The sequence below is a fragment of the Passer domesticus genome, chromosome 1 (assembly GCF_036417665.1).
Source record: "Passer domesticus isolate bPasDom1 chromosome 1, bPasDom1.hap1, whole genome shotgun sequence".
Lineage (NCBI taxonomy): Eukaryota > Metazoa > Chordata > Aves > Passeriformes > Passeridae > Passer > Passer domesticus.
The window spans coordinates 3,330,759-3,349,183 of record NC_087474.1 but is presented as its reverse complement, the minus strand read 5'-3'; the positions used below and the strand labels follow the sequence as shown (position 1 = coordinate 3,349,183).

Genomic DNA, 18,425 nt, shown 5'->3' with positions numbered 1-18,425 from the left:
GCTCTACAGGCACCTGTATTTTGGAGGAAGATTTAAACTCCCTGTTTTTTAAGAGGCAAATGGGATGGTGACAATTTATGGAAGGAAAGTTGGAAAGAGAACAGAGAAATCTGATGCCAGGATATAAAAGTGGCATGTGTTTAACTCAGAAAACTGAGCTGCTTCTTGTTAGCATCACCTCAGAATTAATGAGGAAGAGGGAAAGATACCAATGTAAAATAAAACAAAAGAAATACATTAAAATAAAAGAAATTTGTAAAATTAAAATATTTAAAATAAAAATACTGCTGCTTTAAAGCCATGCCCATTCTTTCTCATAGCCCACAATGAAACTGAGATGCAGCACAAACAAAGTTTATACCAATACAGCAAGAATAATGAAATATGGAATTGATTTCTGCAGAGACTAACATTTTAGCTGGACAAAGATGAAACATTTTAATTCAAGTAAATGAGACCCTGACAATGTAAGCAGGGGAAAGATTTAAATCTCTCACACTTTGGGGTGGAAAGCAAACACTGGGGGATATTAGTGAAGCATTTCTTTCTTGAATAGCAGTACTTCATAATTTCATCTGTTTTCAACTGTCTCTTCTGAATGCAACAGGCACTGATCACTCACAGATGGTGACCCACATGGACAAACTCACTCAGATCAGCATGGCACCATAAAAATGGGTCACCTGAAGCATATCCTTAACAAGAGTGCAGCTCAGAAGTAATTAGCTATGCCCAGAAATCATATTTTTAATTAATGAGTAACTTCAAAGAAGTCTTAAGATGAAGAACAGAAAATTTATAATCTGACAAAACTTCTTTCCCTCTGCCCTGATCTCACAGGTAGTAGTCTGAAGTTGATAAATTTTTGAGGACAAAAGCTGGGAAATTCAGGTGCACATTAAGAGCCTTCTACAAGCGACTGATGGGACTGGGACCCCTGTAAAAACATCTCAGGTCTCTGTAATCAGGCACCCAAACAAATTCCACCTCCCAAGGGTGAATTACTTACCTCACCATTCAAGAAGCAGTAAAATACTGACACAAAGAAACCCTGGAAAGAAGAGAAAGCAGGCAATTATTAGCGAAACATTTCAACACTTCTAATGTTAATTAAAAGTTGGGCTGCTGGCTGAATAGAACAGCACATCATTACTGCCCTAACAAGGAGCTGAATTTTACTCCCTTTTCTCCTTTTCTGGGTGCAATGAGGAGCTAAAGGTGAGACTGATGGATTAAATAAACAAAAACTTGTCTGGAGACTCTTACAACACAAACAGAGCAGCAAATCCAACAGGCAGGAGCTGTTTCCTTTGGTTTAGCAACACTCAGTCCAATTGTGAGCCCAGTGTGTGCCCTGGGAAGAGAGAGGCACCTGGGGAGGGGGACCCCTCATCCCCTCTCAGGCAGGTGGAATGAAACATCTTCTTTCTCTCTATTGATTTTATGTGAGGAGCTGAAGCCAGTGCTGAGTTGAGGGAGATGAATCCCTCCAGTCCACACCTGAGAGGATTTCCCTCTCCACATGACACATTTGTACATGTATTATTCACATAATAACTAAGCTGAGCTATTTGCAACTATAATTTCTATCACTGCCTGAAGTCCCATGGCTGAGAAGCAGCGAGGGTGGAGCTGTACAGAGGATAAACTTCCAGCTGACAGAGCTGCAAGCCTGCTCTCTTACCTGAAAAGACTGAAGGAAGGAATTGAAATAGATGAAAACAATCTGGGAAATGTCATCCTCGCCGGGGTTGACAAAGAAAAGCATGTAGGTGATGCCAAGCAGGGGCAGGAGAACCAAGGTGGCCTTGACTGCCTTCCTGTGGGCAGGGAACAGAAAACAAGTGAACACAGGGAAGGAGGAGCATGGAAGGAGTGCCTGAGCAGTCCTGTCCACCTGGGGAAGTGTCCCAGGACAGCCTTTGGATCTGCTGCTTCCCCCCACACTCTGAACTCCACAGGTGAGTGGGAACCTTATTTATATCCCCCTCTTTCTTCCTCCTTTTCTCCCCTACCAGTGAGGCTTGAAGCCTTGGGATTCCCTGCAGGTTTGCTGAGTGATTTCTGCCACCTCAGGGAGATGTGATCAGTGCCCAGCTCAGCTGAGACCTGCTCTGTGCCCATCATTTGAGGTTGTCTGCAGTGTAAACAAATCCTGCAACACCCAGCTCGACTGCTCAGGGCTGTCTTGGGAACCACAAATCACAAAGCACGTGGTGAAAGAGTGATCATCAATAATCATCAGTGATTAACAAAATTATTAGGGGCTAATCCTTATTATTGGTGCTGTAACAGTGTCAGCTGAGAGCAGCATGTCATTGTATGAACACAAAGGCTGAAATTTGGCTAAATCTGTATAAATCCCTGAATAATGCCATAACAGGTAGATAAAGACAGGGGAGCACAAACCCAGTGTCAGGATGAAGTGACAGCCTTAAGTTCCCACTGCCACACAATTTAATATCTGCTTAGCAAAGGATTGAACTGCTCTGCTTTAGAGCATCCAGGCCTGCCCCAGGCTTTGCTGGAATTCTAAAGGTTTCCATTCAGGCTGTGGAAAAGACAATTCCCTCAGAGAGCCTGCAAGGATAAGATCATTGTCATCTGTTCAAGAACAATGGCAGTTGGTGCAGATTGATTCACTCTGATGCCTCTAATGCCTCCCTGCAAGCTGCAGAAGGGATAAAAATGTCCTGAGGTTTGAATCAGGGCTTTTGCAGGCCAGTTTTAGTTTTATGGCATGAGGTTTGAGCAAGAAAAAGGGGTGTTTTTCCCTTCATTTCTCAGGAAATGTGCAGAGAAGGGTCTGAACTTCAGACCACTGCACTAAGCTCACTAACAAAACCCTGACAGGAGCAAAAGGAAGGAATCAGTGAAAAAACAAAGGCCATTACTGCAGCAAAACTGCCTCCAAAGTGCAGCTTGATTTCAGGACATCAAGATGTAACTCAGCTTCATATGCTGAGATTTTTATCCAGAAATGAGTTAAGAGTGACTGATCTCACTCCACAAAACCTGGGCCATTTCCTACTGCAAGGACCTGTTAGTCCCTAAGTCTGTCAAATATCTTCCAAGACACTGCAGATGATGAGAACAGGGCACTCAGCATCTCCTGGTGTGTGAGAGTTTGCTTTTAGGCTGTCAAGGCTGATCTGATCCCACACTGGTGTCTCAAGGGCCAGGCCACCTTCCCTCCAGACTTCTCTTTCCAGCCATGCCAGTGCCTGTGGGGTTCTGCTGGGTGTGGGAACTGATTTACCTGAGAAGCCAAACCCAAATGAAGGCACTGATGAGTGGAGGATCAGCTCTGTGATGCAAGCCACTGAGTGGTTCCACTAATTCTGGCACCAGCAGGAAGGAAGGGGCACAATCACCCCTCATTCCCCTCCCCACATTTTAAATGGAGCATTAAACACCTGCATGCACCCACTAATCACAGAATCCCAGGATGGTTTGGGTTGGAAGGTTAAAGATCATCCAGACCCAGCCCCTGCCATGGGCAGGGACACCTTCCACCATCCCAGGCTGCTCCAAGCCCCATCCAGCCTGGCCTTGGGCACTTCCAGGGATCCAGGGGCAGCCACAGCTTCTCTGAGCACCCTGTGCCAGGGTGTGCCCACCCTCACAGGATAGAGATTTTTCCTAATAGCCTTCCAAACCTACTGTCTATCCATTTGAAGCCATTCCCCCTTGTCCTGTCCCTGCAGACCCTTGTCAATGGTCTCTCTCCACCCTCTGGCAGGCTCCCTTCAGGTCAAAATTTGGTCACCCCAAAGCCTTTTCCAGGCTGAGCAATCCCAATTCTCCCATCCCCTCCCCACAGCAGAGCTGCTCCATCCCTGGGACCATCCTGGTGCCTCCTCTGGACTGGCTCCAGCAGCTCCAGGTCCTTCCCGTGCTGGGGAGCCCAGAGCTGGATGCAGCATTTACTATATAAAACTTGTGTACATACAGAAATGGAGAAATCTGTCCTCACATGAGACCAAATCCTTCAGATTTCATGGAAAGGAGGGGATTCTATGTGTGTTGGGGTATGTGTAGGCCTGAAGTGAAATAGAGTGGACAGAAAAAATGCAGGCAGGCTTTTCTGGAGAGCCTGCACAGATAAATAAATACTGTGGGCCTGATTTATGAGCTCCACCAACAGTGGCACCTGGAAAGACAAAGATGGGACAAGGACAGGACAATCAAGCAGAGCTTTGTTATCACCAGAAATCACAAGCTGACTTACCTGTACTGGATTGTTTCTGAAGTGGTTGAAGCTCTCAGCTTTGTCATTAAAATCCTAACTATGTTAAATAGAAATACAAAATTTATCTGGAAAAAAGGGAGAGAGAGGGAAAAAAAATGCAACCAGTCAGTAAAATAATGGCTTACAGAATGTGACACACCTTAAAAAGCATATTTTACAGTTTCCATCTGACTGAAGACAGCCTTTTGGCTTTACCACTGATTGCAACAGACTCAGAAGTTTACTAGAAATACCAGATTATACAGCAAACATCCAACAGCTCTTAACGTTTCCAAAACAGCAGTGAAAATGGAGTACATCATTATTGGCCTAAGAAGGAGCTTATTTTTACTCCCTTTTCACCTTTTCTGGATGCAATAAGGAACTAAAGGTGGGATTGATGGATTTGCTACTCCCACTTTCAATTTGCTGAGCTGGGTAATTATTATTTGTGCTGCAGCCTCCCCACTGAGAATTGATATTTGCTCTAATTACTCTTGTAGCATCTGCTGGCAACTTTCTTGCATAGCGCAAACATCAAAAAAACCCAACAAACTGAAGAGAAGATTGGTTTTTAGACTGTGATCAGTGGAAGGATTTGGCTCTTAGGAGCAGGTTTGGAGTTGCTTTCAGAACATAAAGCAGGGCAGCTTCCAAGACATGGGTCTGTCCCAAAGTTGTCAGAACTGAACAACTGCTGAGGTCCCAGCACAGCTTGGGAGAAAATATTTACCTCACACACAATCCCAGGGGCTCCTGGCATTTTTCAGCCCCGGAAAGGAACAATTCTGTGACTGACATCTGAATATTTACAAACACCCCAGCAGAGCTGCCAACTGAAAGGTGTTCTCAAAATATGCTCCTTTCCCCCCCTGTGCTATGGGGTATATTTTACATATCAATGTTTTACATATCTTGGCATCCATCAGAGCACTCCCTGTGGCTCCTGCTCCATGGCTCAGAGCAAATGGAGCAATAAAACACCTGAGCAGACTCTGCGAGACTGGCAGCACTGGGAATTGTGTAAACACCCTACGTGAGATACAAAAATGCTGTTCTAGGAGTTAACACGGCGTTTTTGGAAATTATTTCCTCAGCAGAGCAGGGCCCTGGGGAGTACAAGAAGTAAACAAAGCACTGCAGCCTGTGTGTTTGTTCTTCTCTGATTTGTTTTTTGTCATATTAAGAGCTTGATACTGGTTCATGCTTTATTTATCAGAGACAAAAGCAGCTCCATATCTGTGGTTTGAGCTGAATCTTAAACTTCTCACACTGGTGACTGATGAGTAACACAAAGAGAGGTGTTCAGGCAGTCTCTGCTCAGCTGGAGGTCAACGGAGGTGACCCTCACCCACAGAAAGAAAACTTCCTTCTCTGCAATTCTGCTGAATCTTGAGGTTCTCTCTCAGCTCAGAGCCATGCTTGGGTCATTTCTGCCAAGGATGCAAAAAAGGCACCAATCCAAAATGTGCCAGTTTTGCAAGTGTAATGAAAAGTGCCAGACTGAATTACAGACTCCAAGGTAAGAGCAAATTCCAAGTATCAGTGGGACTGATCACATGGCATTAGAGTGGTGAACTGGGCTGAAGAAGGCATTTCAAGTTTCATGAGTCCTGCCTCAATGTGACAGCATCCTGCCATCTGAGCTGGAAATTCAAATTGCCACAGCCTGCATCAGAAAATGAGAGATTCTGGCCTTTGGTGAAATTCATTTGCAGAGGTGTGATTCATCAGTCCAGAAGAATTGCTAGCTGAAAATTCTGGGAGTTCTTTCACCAGAAACACACTTAATTCCATAAAAGTGGGGTTTTAATTCTCCCAGCTCAGGTGCCCAAGCCCAGAGCAGAGCAGCACCTGAGGCACCCCTGCCTCCCTGAAGCCTGTGAGTGGCACTGGCACACATGGCACAAAGCTGCTGAGAGACCTCACCTCTCTCCAGAGCACCAGGAAGGCAGATTCCTCAGTGCTGACTTTTAAAAAACTCCCCAGGTGCCTGAGAAACCCTGCCAGGACATTTGCTAGGAGAAGGTAACAGCAGCATTGGCCACTCAAACTGAATCCTCCTCCTGAGGAACCTCAGTCTGAACTTCAGAGTGATTTTCACTCTGCTTCTTCCATCATTGTTGTAATTTTCTTTTACCAGTCTGCCTTTACCTGCAAACCAGAGAATTGTTTTGTTTGTTTGTTTGTTTGTTTTTTAAAGGCTGGTGAAGGGGACAGGTGGAAGCAGAGGATCCTGAGCTGGAGGGAAGGTCCTGGAAAAATGGGTCTGATGTGTGTGCCCAGGAGATCATGGCTTGGATGCAGGGGACCATCAAGTCAGGAGAATCCTCTGGCTTTTTCACTGCATAAAGGGAGGTTAGAAAAATAATTTACAGCTCCTTTTGACTTTAGAACCTCCTTTAGGTTGTGTGAAGCTCCTTCAAGGCTTGGTTTTCCATTTTCTCCTAAGTTTCTCTGCCCAGCTGTTGCAGCAGCAGGACAGGACATGGGTGCAGCCCTGGTACACACACAGCTCCTGCTGCTGGCTTCATCCCAGTTTCTCCAGGAAAAGGAGTAACTGATTCTTCCCCATTCTAGGTTTAGTATCTAAGAAAAAGAAGCCAAGTGACTTAGCCTTGGCTATAAATCCCTAGAGTGAGGATTAGAAGAGCAAGAGCATAAGGAACTGAGTTGGGCAGGCATCATTTCTTGTCAGATTAAGCAGTTGGTTATCCCAAGATCTGTTTATATTCACTGCAAAGAAATGGAAACTATTCAACAGTGGTTCATTTGATATATTTTAAATTAGTGTTTTTTGACTAATAGGGCTTGGACCACACAGACCTTCCACTGATCTTCAGGACATCCCAAGGACACTGAGCTTCAATGAAGTGAATGGGGCTGTGCCAATGAGGTTCTGTGACATTACAGTCTATGGAAGCTTCAAAATGTTTTGAGGCACCAACATTTTGTCTCTATTAAGGTTTCTCTGAGAGATCTTTAAGACTTGGATAGGGTCACCCCTACAAAGCAGATCGCAGCAAGCAAAAAATCCAAGGGAAAAAATGAAAATGTGGTCACAGCAAAATACTTACTTTTGGTTTTGCCTTCTAGAAGCATGTTTCAATGTGTTCACTTTTAATGGTTTCTCTAAAAAAACCTCTCCACTCTGATGCCTTTTCAGAAAGTCACTCTCAACTCCATTTCAGAAAGACACCTGGCTCAGTGGGGTCTTTCAGCAGCACCCAGAGAGGTTTGAAGTAACTATTTTAACTATTTTAACTATTTCTGAATTGATCTGAAGGTCAATTTTCAGTGCATAATCAGATGGGGATTTAATTGTCAGTTTGTTCTTGCTGGGCCTGAGACCACAGCTCATGGGGATGATGGGGCCAGTTTGCTCAGGAGAGGGGACATGAGCTGGGAATCAGGCAGGGAACAGGCTGCTGCAGACAGCTGAAGGCTTGGAGATGAAAATGGAGCTGTTTTCTCAGCTGGAGAGGATCCATCCAGCTCTAGTGGCTAGCAGGCTGAGCCTGATGTACAGGCAGAGCAGAGGAAGCCTCTGCTCTTTGTTCCTCAGCGAGACTGCAGTGTTTCAGAGGGAGAAGGATCTCACTCCACTGCAAAGTGAGTTTTCCTAGAAAAGAGCCTAAGTGCTGTATTGACCAAAGTACACAATTATTTGTCAAGGACTTCTTTGTTATTATGGGAGCTCTGTGTCAACAGATTAATTCCTCAGGGCTGGGCAGCTCTAACAAAACCCACACATCAGTTCCATCAGTGGAGACCCAGGAAAGGTCATTTAAGAGAGGTAATGATGAAAGGCAGTGCATCCTTTTTATTTATCTTTAGGCTCATTTTCTATTTTCATTCATTTCTGTTTATCCATGTTTTCTGCTTCCTAATGGAAAACATAACTAAGGATTTTTACCTTGACATTTACTGGTAGATAAAATGAATCCAAAGGCAAAGTCTTGAAGATAGAACAAAATGCCTTATTTCTTCTTCTCCTTTATTTATGCCATGCTAAGAATATCATTATTGCTGGAATAAGACCCTTTCCAAGTACAGATGGGAAAGAAAAAGTTTTCATTTCTTGCCAGCAGTTTAGTCTTTCCATTTCTAAATTGGGATGAAAATTCAGACCCCCAAAATGGAGTTACAAGCCAGTGATCCAGAAAGTATCTGAGCCATCTGTTTTGGCACTGTTCTAGCACAACCTGAACACACGAGCCCAGAAACTCTTTTGAATCAAAAGAAACTTTTCAGCAAATTATTTTGGGTGAAATTTTTCTCTCATAAAAAGCAAACTCCAGCTGAGAGGAAATTTATCTCCCTTATCAAGATGAAATAGCCAAAGTGCACAAAAGAGGCAATGCTGATTCTGAGGGCTTCTTTGCAGTTTTCCCCAAGCCCAGGAGTTTAAAAGGGAGGTCATTAAGCTCTGCTCTTTCTTTTGAGAATTTAATGGACAACTGGCTTTTATTTTGCTCATTTTCTGCTGGGTTTTGTATTTCATGCTTCACAGAAAGCCTGTGCTCCTCTGCTTCCTAGAATGTTTGTTCCTCTTCATTCCCAGGAACCATAAAAATTATTCTATTTAGATTTCATATTTTTATGCAGTGCTGTAAAATCACCTCAGGGTTAAGTAACCCAGATTGGGATCAGAGCAGTCCTTTGAGTGGGAGCTCTGGATGCTGCCACCCTGACCTCAGATGAGCACTCTGCCAGTTAATTAATGCTTTGTTTTAATTGTCCTACCATGCTGGCCTGATCTGATCCTCAGACAGAGCTTTTTATCACAAAAGTTTCCTCTTCAAAGGTCACAGGCACTACAATGAGTCCTTTGGGCAAAGGGCTGGAAAACACTTTTATGTACAATCAGGAATAAGGATTCCTGAAATCCTTATTTGATTAAGAAATCATTATGTGATTAAGAAATCCTTATGTGATTAAGAAGAATGAATATTACACAGAAGTAGAAATTTCAGAAAATTTGCAGAATGTATGTGGTACTGGACACCTTGATGAGCACTTATTGACTCCACAACTACAAAATGTGAATAGCAAAAAGTCAATCATAGCAATGGTGGCAAAACTGGAGATAAATTCTGGATGGGCTGTAATCAGAGCAGCACATTATCTTTGTGCTCTGTGCAGCTAGCACAACCTGCATGCAGAACAGCAGAAATGATGATAAAAGTCCTGCAAAAAGAAGTCAGGGATGTCAGCAGGTCATGAACTGCAAAGCACTGGAGGAACCATCTCATATTTACAGAAATTTTAAAAAATCAATAGGAAAACTAATTTGATCAGTGTTTGAGAAAAAACATAAGCGATTCAGATAGGAAGGAGAAGGGGAAATGAAAAAAATATATCAATAATAATAATAATAAAAAAACTCAAGTCTCTGAACAGAACAATGCAGAAGTGGAAACAGAAGTGTGAAGAGAGTCAGTAGAAACCAAGAAAATATTCAGAGAAGCAATTGTATCAGCAGGGAGGATGCTTACACAGGACTAGAGAATGCTTTTCAGCAAAAAAACCCACAGAAATGAAATGCATACAGCTACATACACAGGTGAGATACTTTATATAAAACAGTGAGTGAGAAAACTTTCTATTCTTTAGAAGATCTGAAGAACTTCAGCAATGTGGACTGTGGTGTTTGAAATGGAGCAGATCAAAAGAAGTGAAGACAGTGACAGGGCAAGGGGGAAGGGCTTCAAACTGAAATAGAGCTGGTTTAGATTGGATATTAGGAGGAAATTCCCTGGGAGGGTGGGCAGGCCCTGGCACAGGGTGCTCAGAGAAGCTGTGGCTGCCCCTGGGTCCCTGGCAGTGCCCAAGGCCAGGCTGGACAGGGCTTGGAGCACCCTGGGACAGTGGAAGGATAACTCTCACTTATGAAAAATTCCTTTTTTGTCAATAAATCAGCTGATTTTGTTGATAAGCTTAAGCACCTCCACTCTCTGATGTGACAAACTTTAAAAACACCCTGTCTTTCCACAGCCTTGTTTTTGAAAAACTGAACTAACTCAGGTGTTTACTGATTTTTTTTTTTTCCTGTCAAGGCCTTCCACAGCATCAGGCAGTGGTTGCTGCACTGAGATGCTGATGTTTCCCATAACCTGAAGCTGATCTGGACAAATTCTTTGTAAAGAAGAGAAACAAGGTGTGAAGGGAAGAATGATGTGGTTTGTGAAGTCCTCTTAAGGAGTCCATTAGAGAACAAGGGAGATCCAGTGGACAATCCTCTGAAAGGAATTCAAATTCCAAACTCCAGAGGTTCCCAGAGAAATTTGGCTGTTGCAGGCTTGAAGGGAAGAGCACTATGCATAAGAACACAAGGAAAGAAGGGCAGGAATACATATATATGTATATATACACATAGATTATTCTGATTTCTCAGTGGAAAGAGGCTAGCAGCAGATCTGTGCTGTTTCACACCGATCTCAGTGATCTGTAAAAGGGATTGAAGAACAGGCTGACAGATTTTTAGTGGCATCAAACTGCTCAGAGCAGCAAAAATCAAGACTGATTGCAAAGAGCTCAGTCTTTACAGGGACTGAGTGATCAGGCAATAAGCTGGCACAGGAAATCACCTGATGGGAAGGTAACACCAAGGGGGAGACAAAACAATCTCAGCTTCACGTGGAGAATTATGAGCTTTGGGAGTTTTCATTCACAAACAAAATGCTGGAATTACGCTCACTGGCTCCCTGAAAACCTCATCCCAGTTCCCAGCAGAAGAAAGGAAATAAAAAAAACCCACCTAGAATTACTGGTAAAGAAAAAAACAGGCAAGAGGATGCCATTTGTGTGGTCACACCTTGATTGCTGGGGTTAGCTTTGAACTTGCCACCAGAAAAATGCTGCATTTTGAATGAGCAGCACATCATAAAGACCTCTTGGCTATCTGTGCTTTTCTCTCCTGAGCAAAATTCCACACTGAAATAAGGACCCTTAACTCCTCTACTTGTCATCCAGGAATCTCAAAGCAAGGGAGGATAATTTTTAAATAGATAATTTAAAAATAGATAATCATTAAAGTGGCTTCATAGCTGGGGAAGCTGAGCTTTGAGCAGCAATCTAACTCATTCAAAATCAAATAAATGATGAAGGCAGAGGCAGAAGTAAACTCCAGGGCCTCCCCCACCTCATACACACCCACTCACTCCAGCAGCTAACTGGTTGTAGTGAATTATTTTCAATCAGGCACAAAAAAAACCCCAGAGGCTGCAAAATGTTCAGTTCTGAAAAACTGTTCAGTTCTCAAACACAAGAGGGGAAAAAAAAAATCTATTAAAGCTGAATGAGAGGTTTTGGGGGAAAAAAAATTTATCTGCTTGTTTGAAAAATTACAAATTTATATAGTCTTAACTCTGAGAAATATTGCAGAGCAGCTCATGGCTGGGGTCAGCTCACAGCAGAAGTTACTGAGGGAAAAAGCAGCTCAGGTAACTGCCTCTGGTGCCTCTTCTCTGAGACTTGTCCTCTGACCCTGCTCTGTTTTTGTGGTTCACCAGTTCTTGGCAGTTTTACATCTCAAATTCAACACAAAAAATGTATTTTCCTTAATAAAATCAGGAGGGTTCACTGATTTTATTAAGGAATTCGCTTCCCTGGCTTTTTTTTCCACCCCTTTGCCCCTTCTTTAGCTTCAGAGAGTGGTGTGTGATTAAAACTCAGTTATGTGACTCTGAGAAAAGATTTAAAAAACCCCAATGTGCTCATTTGAAGAGAAAATACCTAATAGAGTGTGTTTTTCCAGTGCTATCAGAGGTTAAATTTCAAAGCATCCAGTGTGCTCAATTGTTAGTTCTCTTGTGGGATATGTACAAGTCAAAATCAATTCAGAAATGAAACAAAACAAAAAAAAAATTATTACCTAAATTTTCTCCCTCAGATGTTTTGTCAATAAAAACACAGGTTTCTTGCCCAATATACAGAATCAGCACTTATATTCAGTTTCCCTTTTTTCTGCAATTGTCTCTAAAATAGTTTCCCTGTTTTCAGCCCAAGTCAATCTCTGAGCTCCTTCTACACAGACAAGTAGAAAATCAATCAATCAGTCAATCAATCAATCAATCAATCAATCCAGCATCTCCACTGCCTCATTCATGGTTTTGTACCTGAGATATGACACAATAATGTGATGTGGGATGGACCTGAGGGCTGCTGCCATGATCAAAGTCCTTTTTTAGGCCAGTCTTTATTTCCCAGTGAGGCTTAGAGCTCCTGCATGACCTGTTCCTTGTGTTACACCATCCTGTGCTGCAACAGCTCAATGCTCAGAGGTGAGAAAATGAGAAATCAAGACCAGTGGAAGTAATTTTTGTCAGAAAAAAAGTCCTAAAAATAATATTTAAACAGAATTGCATCTTTAGAAGCAAGTTTATCCCTCTAGGAATATTCAGCACTCCACTCTTGTTGCCACTGGCTGGTGCAATGATGCTTCTGGAATACACCAAGATGTGTCCAAGGGGTAACCAAAGCTCACCTGGGCTGGACACTGAGCTCTTGGCTCTCCACTCAGGGGGGTGAAGCCAACTGTAACTTTCCCAGATGCACAGGAGCAGTAATTTCATGGAGTATTTAGAATTTCAGCTTTTAGTGTTGGTCCTCTTTTGGAAATAACACTAATTTCTTCTTGTAACATTCGTGTCTCTCTATTTTTCCAGCAGAGGCCTGGGATAGTTGTCTCACAGAGTTGTCATAGAATGGTTTGGGTTGGAAGGGACCTTAAAGATCATCCAGTTCCACCCCTTGACATGGCATGGACACTTTCCACTATCCCAGGGTGATCCAAGCCCTGTCCAACCTGGCCTTGGGCACTTCCAGGGATCCAGGGGCAGCCACAGCTGCTCTGGGCACCCTTGCCAGGGCCTCATCACCTCACAGGGAAGAATTTACTTCTAATATTCCATCTTAATCTACTCTCCATCATCTCCAAGCCATTCCCCCTTGTCCCATCAGGCCTGTGCCCTGTCCTGTTTTTTCTTTCACAAAACACAGCTGCAGCTCCACTTCAATCCCCCATTAGTTCCAATCCAACTCATAAGCAGTGACTGGAAGATGTCACAGAGCTGTTCTCTTTTTGAAATCCCTGTTTTCCACTTGTGGTGGCCACTGTTCACTGGAGGGAAGAGGAAGGCAGCCCTTTGTCTGTGCTAAGGCAGAGCCATAATCCCACTTAGGGCAGACTGTGCTGCCCTGGGTACATGGCACACGTCAAATTTCAGTGCTTTTAATCCAGCACTTTTCACAGCACCCTTGAAAGGGTCACTGACTCCAATAACAGCAAGTGATGCTTCAGTCATTATCTCCAGCTTGAATTTATTCACATAAGGATCAAACAAGCGAGCATGTCAAGTGGCTTTAATATACCGTGGGGTTGTGGGTTTTAATTAGAAACACTCCAAAAGTGAACTGACAGTTCAAGTAAAAAATAAAAAAAGCAGGGGAGCAGATTTTAGGAATCAGGAGTGTGCTGTAACAGGAGGTTTTAGATTTGCAGTTTAGATTTTATTTGCAGAGGGATGCTTTCATCCCCCAGCAGGAATAACCCTGAAGTGAGGGGAAGAAGAGCTTGCCCTCAAATGGTATCAGCTCCTTTCCACCCCACAGTGCAATTACTGCTGCTAGCTCATTAGTGTTTTAATTAGGGCTCAAGTGCAGGCAGGCCAAGGTAGGAAGGTTCAGTTCAGTGTCAGCTCTGGGCTCTTCAGCCCAGTTTAGAAGGGTCTCAAGGCTGTTCCAAATTAGAGGCAGATATAATGACCTGAATAGAAAGCAGCAGCTCCCAACTATACCTCCATCTTCTGGGTGTCTTTGGGGTCTATAAATATTTACAGTGTTGTTCTGGGGAGAAAAAAGCCATTTTCATGACTATGGTATCTGTCAGAGATGCTACCCAATGATTTCACAGATCCTGTGGACTAAAGGGCTTATGGAAAATTCAGAGTCACAGATTTCTAGGCAATGATGTGAAACCCAAGTGCTCCACGCGTCACAAATCTCCCACCTTGTGTTGTCTAAACAGGATTTATTTGTGAGGGAATCTCTGTATCAGTGAGGTCAATTTACTATGAGGCTCCTTCTGGTTTTGTGATGGCTCCCTCAGCAACACAATTTATATTCTGTATATCACACCCATTGCTATTTCTCTCCTTAGAACATAAAGAAAAGTATTTTTACATAAAAATATACTCTATGATGGGGTTTTTTCTCTCCTCTTTTCAGGCGATCTTTTTGCTGTACCTTAACAATTAAACAGAAATGAGCTCTCCTGCTGCCAGTACACAGATCAGCTGCTGGGCAAAACAGAAACTTTTTTCATGCTGAATCCCATGAACAGGGCACTGACAAAGAGAGAACATGAGGCTCCTCAGCCTTGAGGAAGCTGCCAGTGGTGCATGTTCAGGAGCATTTGCACCTTCCCTGTGGGGACTGGAGTGACATAAGGGACAGCTCCAGCCAAGCTTGTGTCCTGAGTTGTAAGATCTGTGTGTGTTCTGTCCCCATCTGTCAGAGGTGGGGCAGTTCTCCTCTGTTCATGGGGCAGTTTTCTTTATCTCTCCCACAGCCAATCCTCCCTCCAGGAGATCTCTGCTGTCCATGGCTACTGAGTGTCCCTGCAGGGCTGATCAAATTCCAGCATCCCATGGGGAGATGCTCCGCCCAGGGCAGGAGCCAAGCATTCCTACCTGGATCCAATCTGAGCCTGGAACAGCACAGCAGCCTTTGCCCACTGCATTCCCAGAGGAGCAGCTTTCTCCTGCCCTGCATTCCCAGAGGAAGAGCAGGCCCATCTCCAGCAGCCCTGGAGCTGCAGAGGAAAACTGCAGCCTTGTGCAGGATCCCTGCTCCAGCAGAAGCACAGCTGGCACTGCAGGAGGGCTGAGCCCCCATGGGATGGGACTGTGCCACCACCCTGACCCACAGGGGCTCAGCTCCTGCTGTCACTCTGGCAGTGTTTGTTTTCTTTTTTGTACTATTGCATCTGCATTTTAATTTTCCTAATAAAGAACTGTTATTCCTATTCCCATATCTTTGCCTGATAGCCCTTTAATTTCAAAATCATAATAATTCAGAGGGAGGGGGTTTACATTTTCCATTTCAGGGGAGGTTCCTGCCTTCCTTAGCAGACACCTGGCTTTTCAAACCCAGACACCTTGGCTCCCTAAGAGGGGGAACCCACTGAGCCCTGGGAATTCACTCTTGGTTCATCTGCCTGGAAGAGCAGAATCCTTTTTTCAGCTTTGTCCTTACTAACAGCTAACTAATACTTTCCATCCACACTCAGTTTCATTTGTTTTTTTTTTTCTGGGAAAGCACCACTGCGCTTCAGCTGAAGGCTCAAAATGGGTTATGAATGAGCTTCCTTCTCCCTCTGCCTAATCTTGGTTGGCACAAGAGACAGTGTTGGGTAAACAGATAAACAGCCTGGTAAGCGTGGGCAGCACTGGGAAGGAAACTTCACAACAGGAAATCTAGAAACAAACACACAGCAGTGTTGGTGATAGAAGAAATGGAGCTGATAGTGCAAGATGCAATTCCTGACTGTGATTATTAGGTTTTTCTAAGTAATGTGCGTGACAGAATTGCTGTAGTTGTCACCATGAGACCAGGTGGATGAGCAGATATTGTAATGCACCCCCTGGCTTCAAACATTTTTCCTTTCCACCTGTCAAAACCTTGTGCAAAGGCAAACAGCACTGCAGAGGGAGGAGGAAAGAATTGCCCAAACCCAAAGGAACAGCCAAAACCAAATCACTTCAATTCTTGCAGTATCTGCTGAGGCCACTTCAGAGAACACCTGAAGATGTTTGGCCTTGTTTGTGTCTTATTTTTCATAAAAGCAGACGTGGAACATGACAGATAAAATTTTCTCTCAGTGGGAGATGGCAGTGTCCTCCCACCCACATAAACACTTACCAGGAGAACAAGAATCACTGGCCCTTGGTAGATGTAGTCAATATATTTCCCTGGCTCTTTTCCAAACCAGCACCTGTGAAAAACAAAACACATAAGAAAACAATTTGTAAAGGTAAATTCACTTTTAGACTGCAATATGAAGGACACTACAGAGAGGTGTTCCTTTGCTCACTGCACTGTTTATATATAAATAATCAGCAAGTAATGGAATTTTATGCTGCACATCACCTGTGGTTGGACACAGATTTGAGCCCCACTTTCCCCTTCCATTAAAACATTCATGTTCCCTCTATGGTTTTGGCTATTGCCTATGTAAATATTTATAAGAAATGTGAGAACCTGCTGTAAAAAGGATGCAGGAGATGTCTGAGAAAGGGATTAAAGAAGTATTTTATGTAAGAGAAAAAAACCCTGTTATCCATTGCAGTGCCCAGAGACACATTTACAAAGTAAGGGCTGTTAATTAAAGCAATGTCTCAAGTTTCATGGAAATGCTGTCTAAATAAAGCACTGAATGGGTAAGGAGTCATCTCATTGGCTTTGAACTAATCTAGGGACCACTGGGGACTCTGGAAGTGCTCAGAAACCATGTAGATGTGACACTGGGGACAGGGTTTAGTGGAGGACCTGGCAGTGTTGGTGAGAGGCCTTTTCCAACCCTTGTGATTCCATGGCCACCAAAGCCAGCAGACAGAGCAGAGCCACCATCTGAAGCCACCAAATTCCTGCTCCAACATTCCTTTCCAAACTGGGACAACCCAAAACAGGCTGGGAAATGGACTCAGGGGAAGAGAAATCACAGGTGAGGTGAGTGGCCCCAGAGCAGAGGAGAGCCTGGATGTGTCACACGTGACCGAGCTCCGGCCTGACTTCCACCAATTCCAAGTGTTTTTCTCCCTGCTGTGTTACACAAGAAAAGAACCCCGTGATTTCACAGCAACCCACACTGATACTCACTTCATCCTCTTCCCTGAGGATAATAAATCTGCTCTGTTTATGTTGGTACATGAATGAGAGACAGGGCTCAGGTTGAACTCACACCATTCCCTTTTCCTTGGGGTAGTTTTGGTCCAGGCCAAAAACTAACCAAGGCCAAAACTATTCCTGGGGAACAAATCTGGAGCCAGAGGACATTCCCAGCAGTCCACAAACTGCAGCTCCCCTGATTTTGGAGGCCAAGAAGATTTAATGGTAAGGGTGTGAATTACTCCATGCTATTTGGAAGTCGAGCCTTGGAATTAATCCAGGCCCAGCTAATTCAGTTTTACAGATACAGCCACAGGGTCTGCATCCAGGATTCTACCAAGCTAAGACAGCTTTGCATTCATAATTCCTTAAGGTTGAGATCATTGGAGCTCCAGATCCCTCAGGAAGTAGATTTTGGAGTCCAAGGGTCTAAGAGTTTTCTTCCCTGTCATGGATACCCCATAACAAATCTATATAGCAAAAGTTATGCCTTCGCCAAGTTTGCTTTGTGAAACAGATAATTTAGTGCCACTGGAGCCATGGAAACAGGGATAATTCCTGAGCCAGGGAGACCACAGAGCCACATTTGCACTTTTACAAGCAGCAAGATGTAATAAGTTGCCTCAAAGAGGTTGGAGTCTGTAAAACACGACCTCACGAGTCCAGGGGAAATGAACAGGGACAGGAAAGCTCTGGTTCAGATGGGATCCTTGTGGATCACACCACGCCCTCAAAGCCCCTCTCCAAAATGTGGTGTTTGCTAAAACAGGAGGAGCTGCTTGCCCATTGCAAGATGCTCTGACGGGACAGGAGTGTTGGGGTACGCAGCTGGAATCAGGAACAGTTCAGTACCTCACAATTATTTGCCTTTTCTTGGCTCAGTTCCCACATCCTTTAAGTTCCAAATGAATGAGGGAGCTTTGAATGTTTTAGAAATGCGAGAGATGTCTGCTATTCCCTGGTGCACTGAGTGTGAATTGATAATTTTGCAAATCATCTTCTAAAATTCGGGCATGAGAGCAAGACTTGGAATAAGGTACTTCCTCCAGCCAAGTTATCATCCAAAAAGAATCCCCAGGGCAGCCTTAAATGAATGAAACTGTATTTTTGAATTTTATTTTTTTTTAATGTAGCTGGAAAGACATGAAAAAAAAAAAAATTACAAGATATGCCAGGGCAGGAAACAAATTTCTCCAGAACTTGCAAGATCTACATTTGAGAGCAGATTTCGAAGGGTATTTTGGGAGAACTATTTTTTAATGCCTGAAACTCAGAGAACTAAGAGAAGCAAAGAGTTCCTGGG

The 18,425-nt window shown here is 43.6% G+C and overlaps 1 protein-coding gene across 2 annotated transcripts in view; it reads right to left on the bottom strand.

The window, feature by feature from the left end:
- Positions 1-18,425, bottom strand: part of CRHR2 (corticotropin releasing hormone receptor 2) — a 141,808-nt gene that overhangs the window by 15,133 nt on the left and 108,250 nt on the right. For both annotated transcript variants that reach the window (XM_064421737.1, XM_064421674.1), the window contains 4 exons: positions 16,157-16,229; positions 4,232-4,317; positions 1,685-1,820; positions 1,010-1,051 (listed from right to left, as the gene is read on the bottom strand). In XM_064421737.1, coding sequence (XP_064277807.1) covers positions 1,010-1,051; positions 1,685-1,820; positions 4,232-4,317; positions 16,157-16,229 — 337 coding nt within the window. The remainder of the gene's footprint in view (positions 1-1,009; positions 1,052-1,684; positions 1,821-4,231; positions 4,318-16,156; positions 16,230-18,425) is intronic.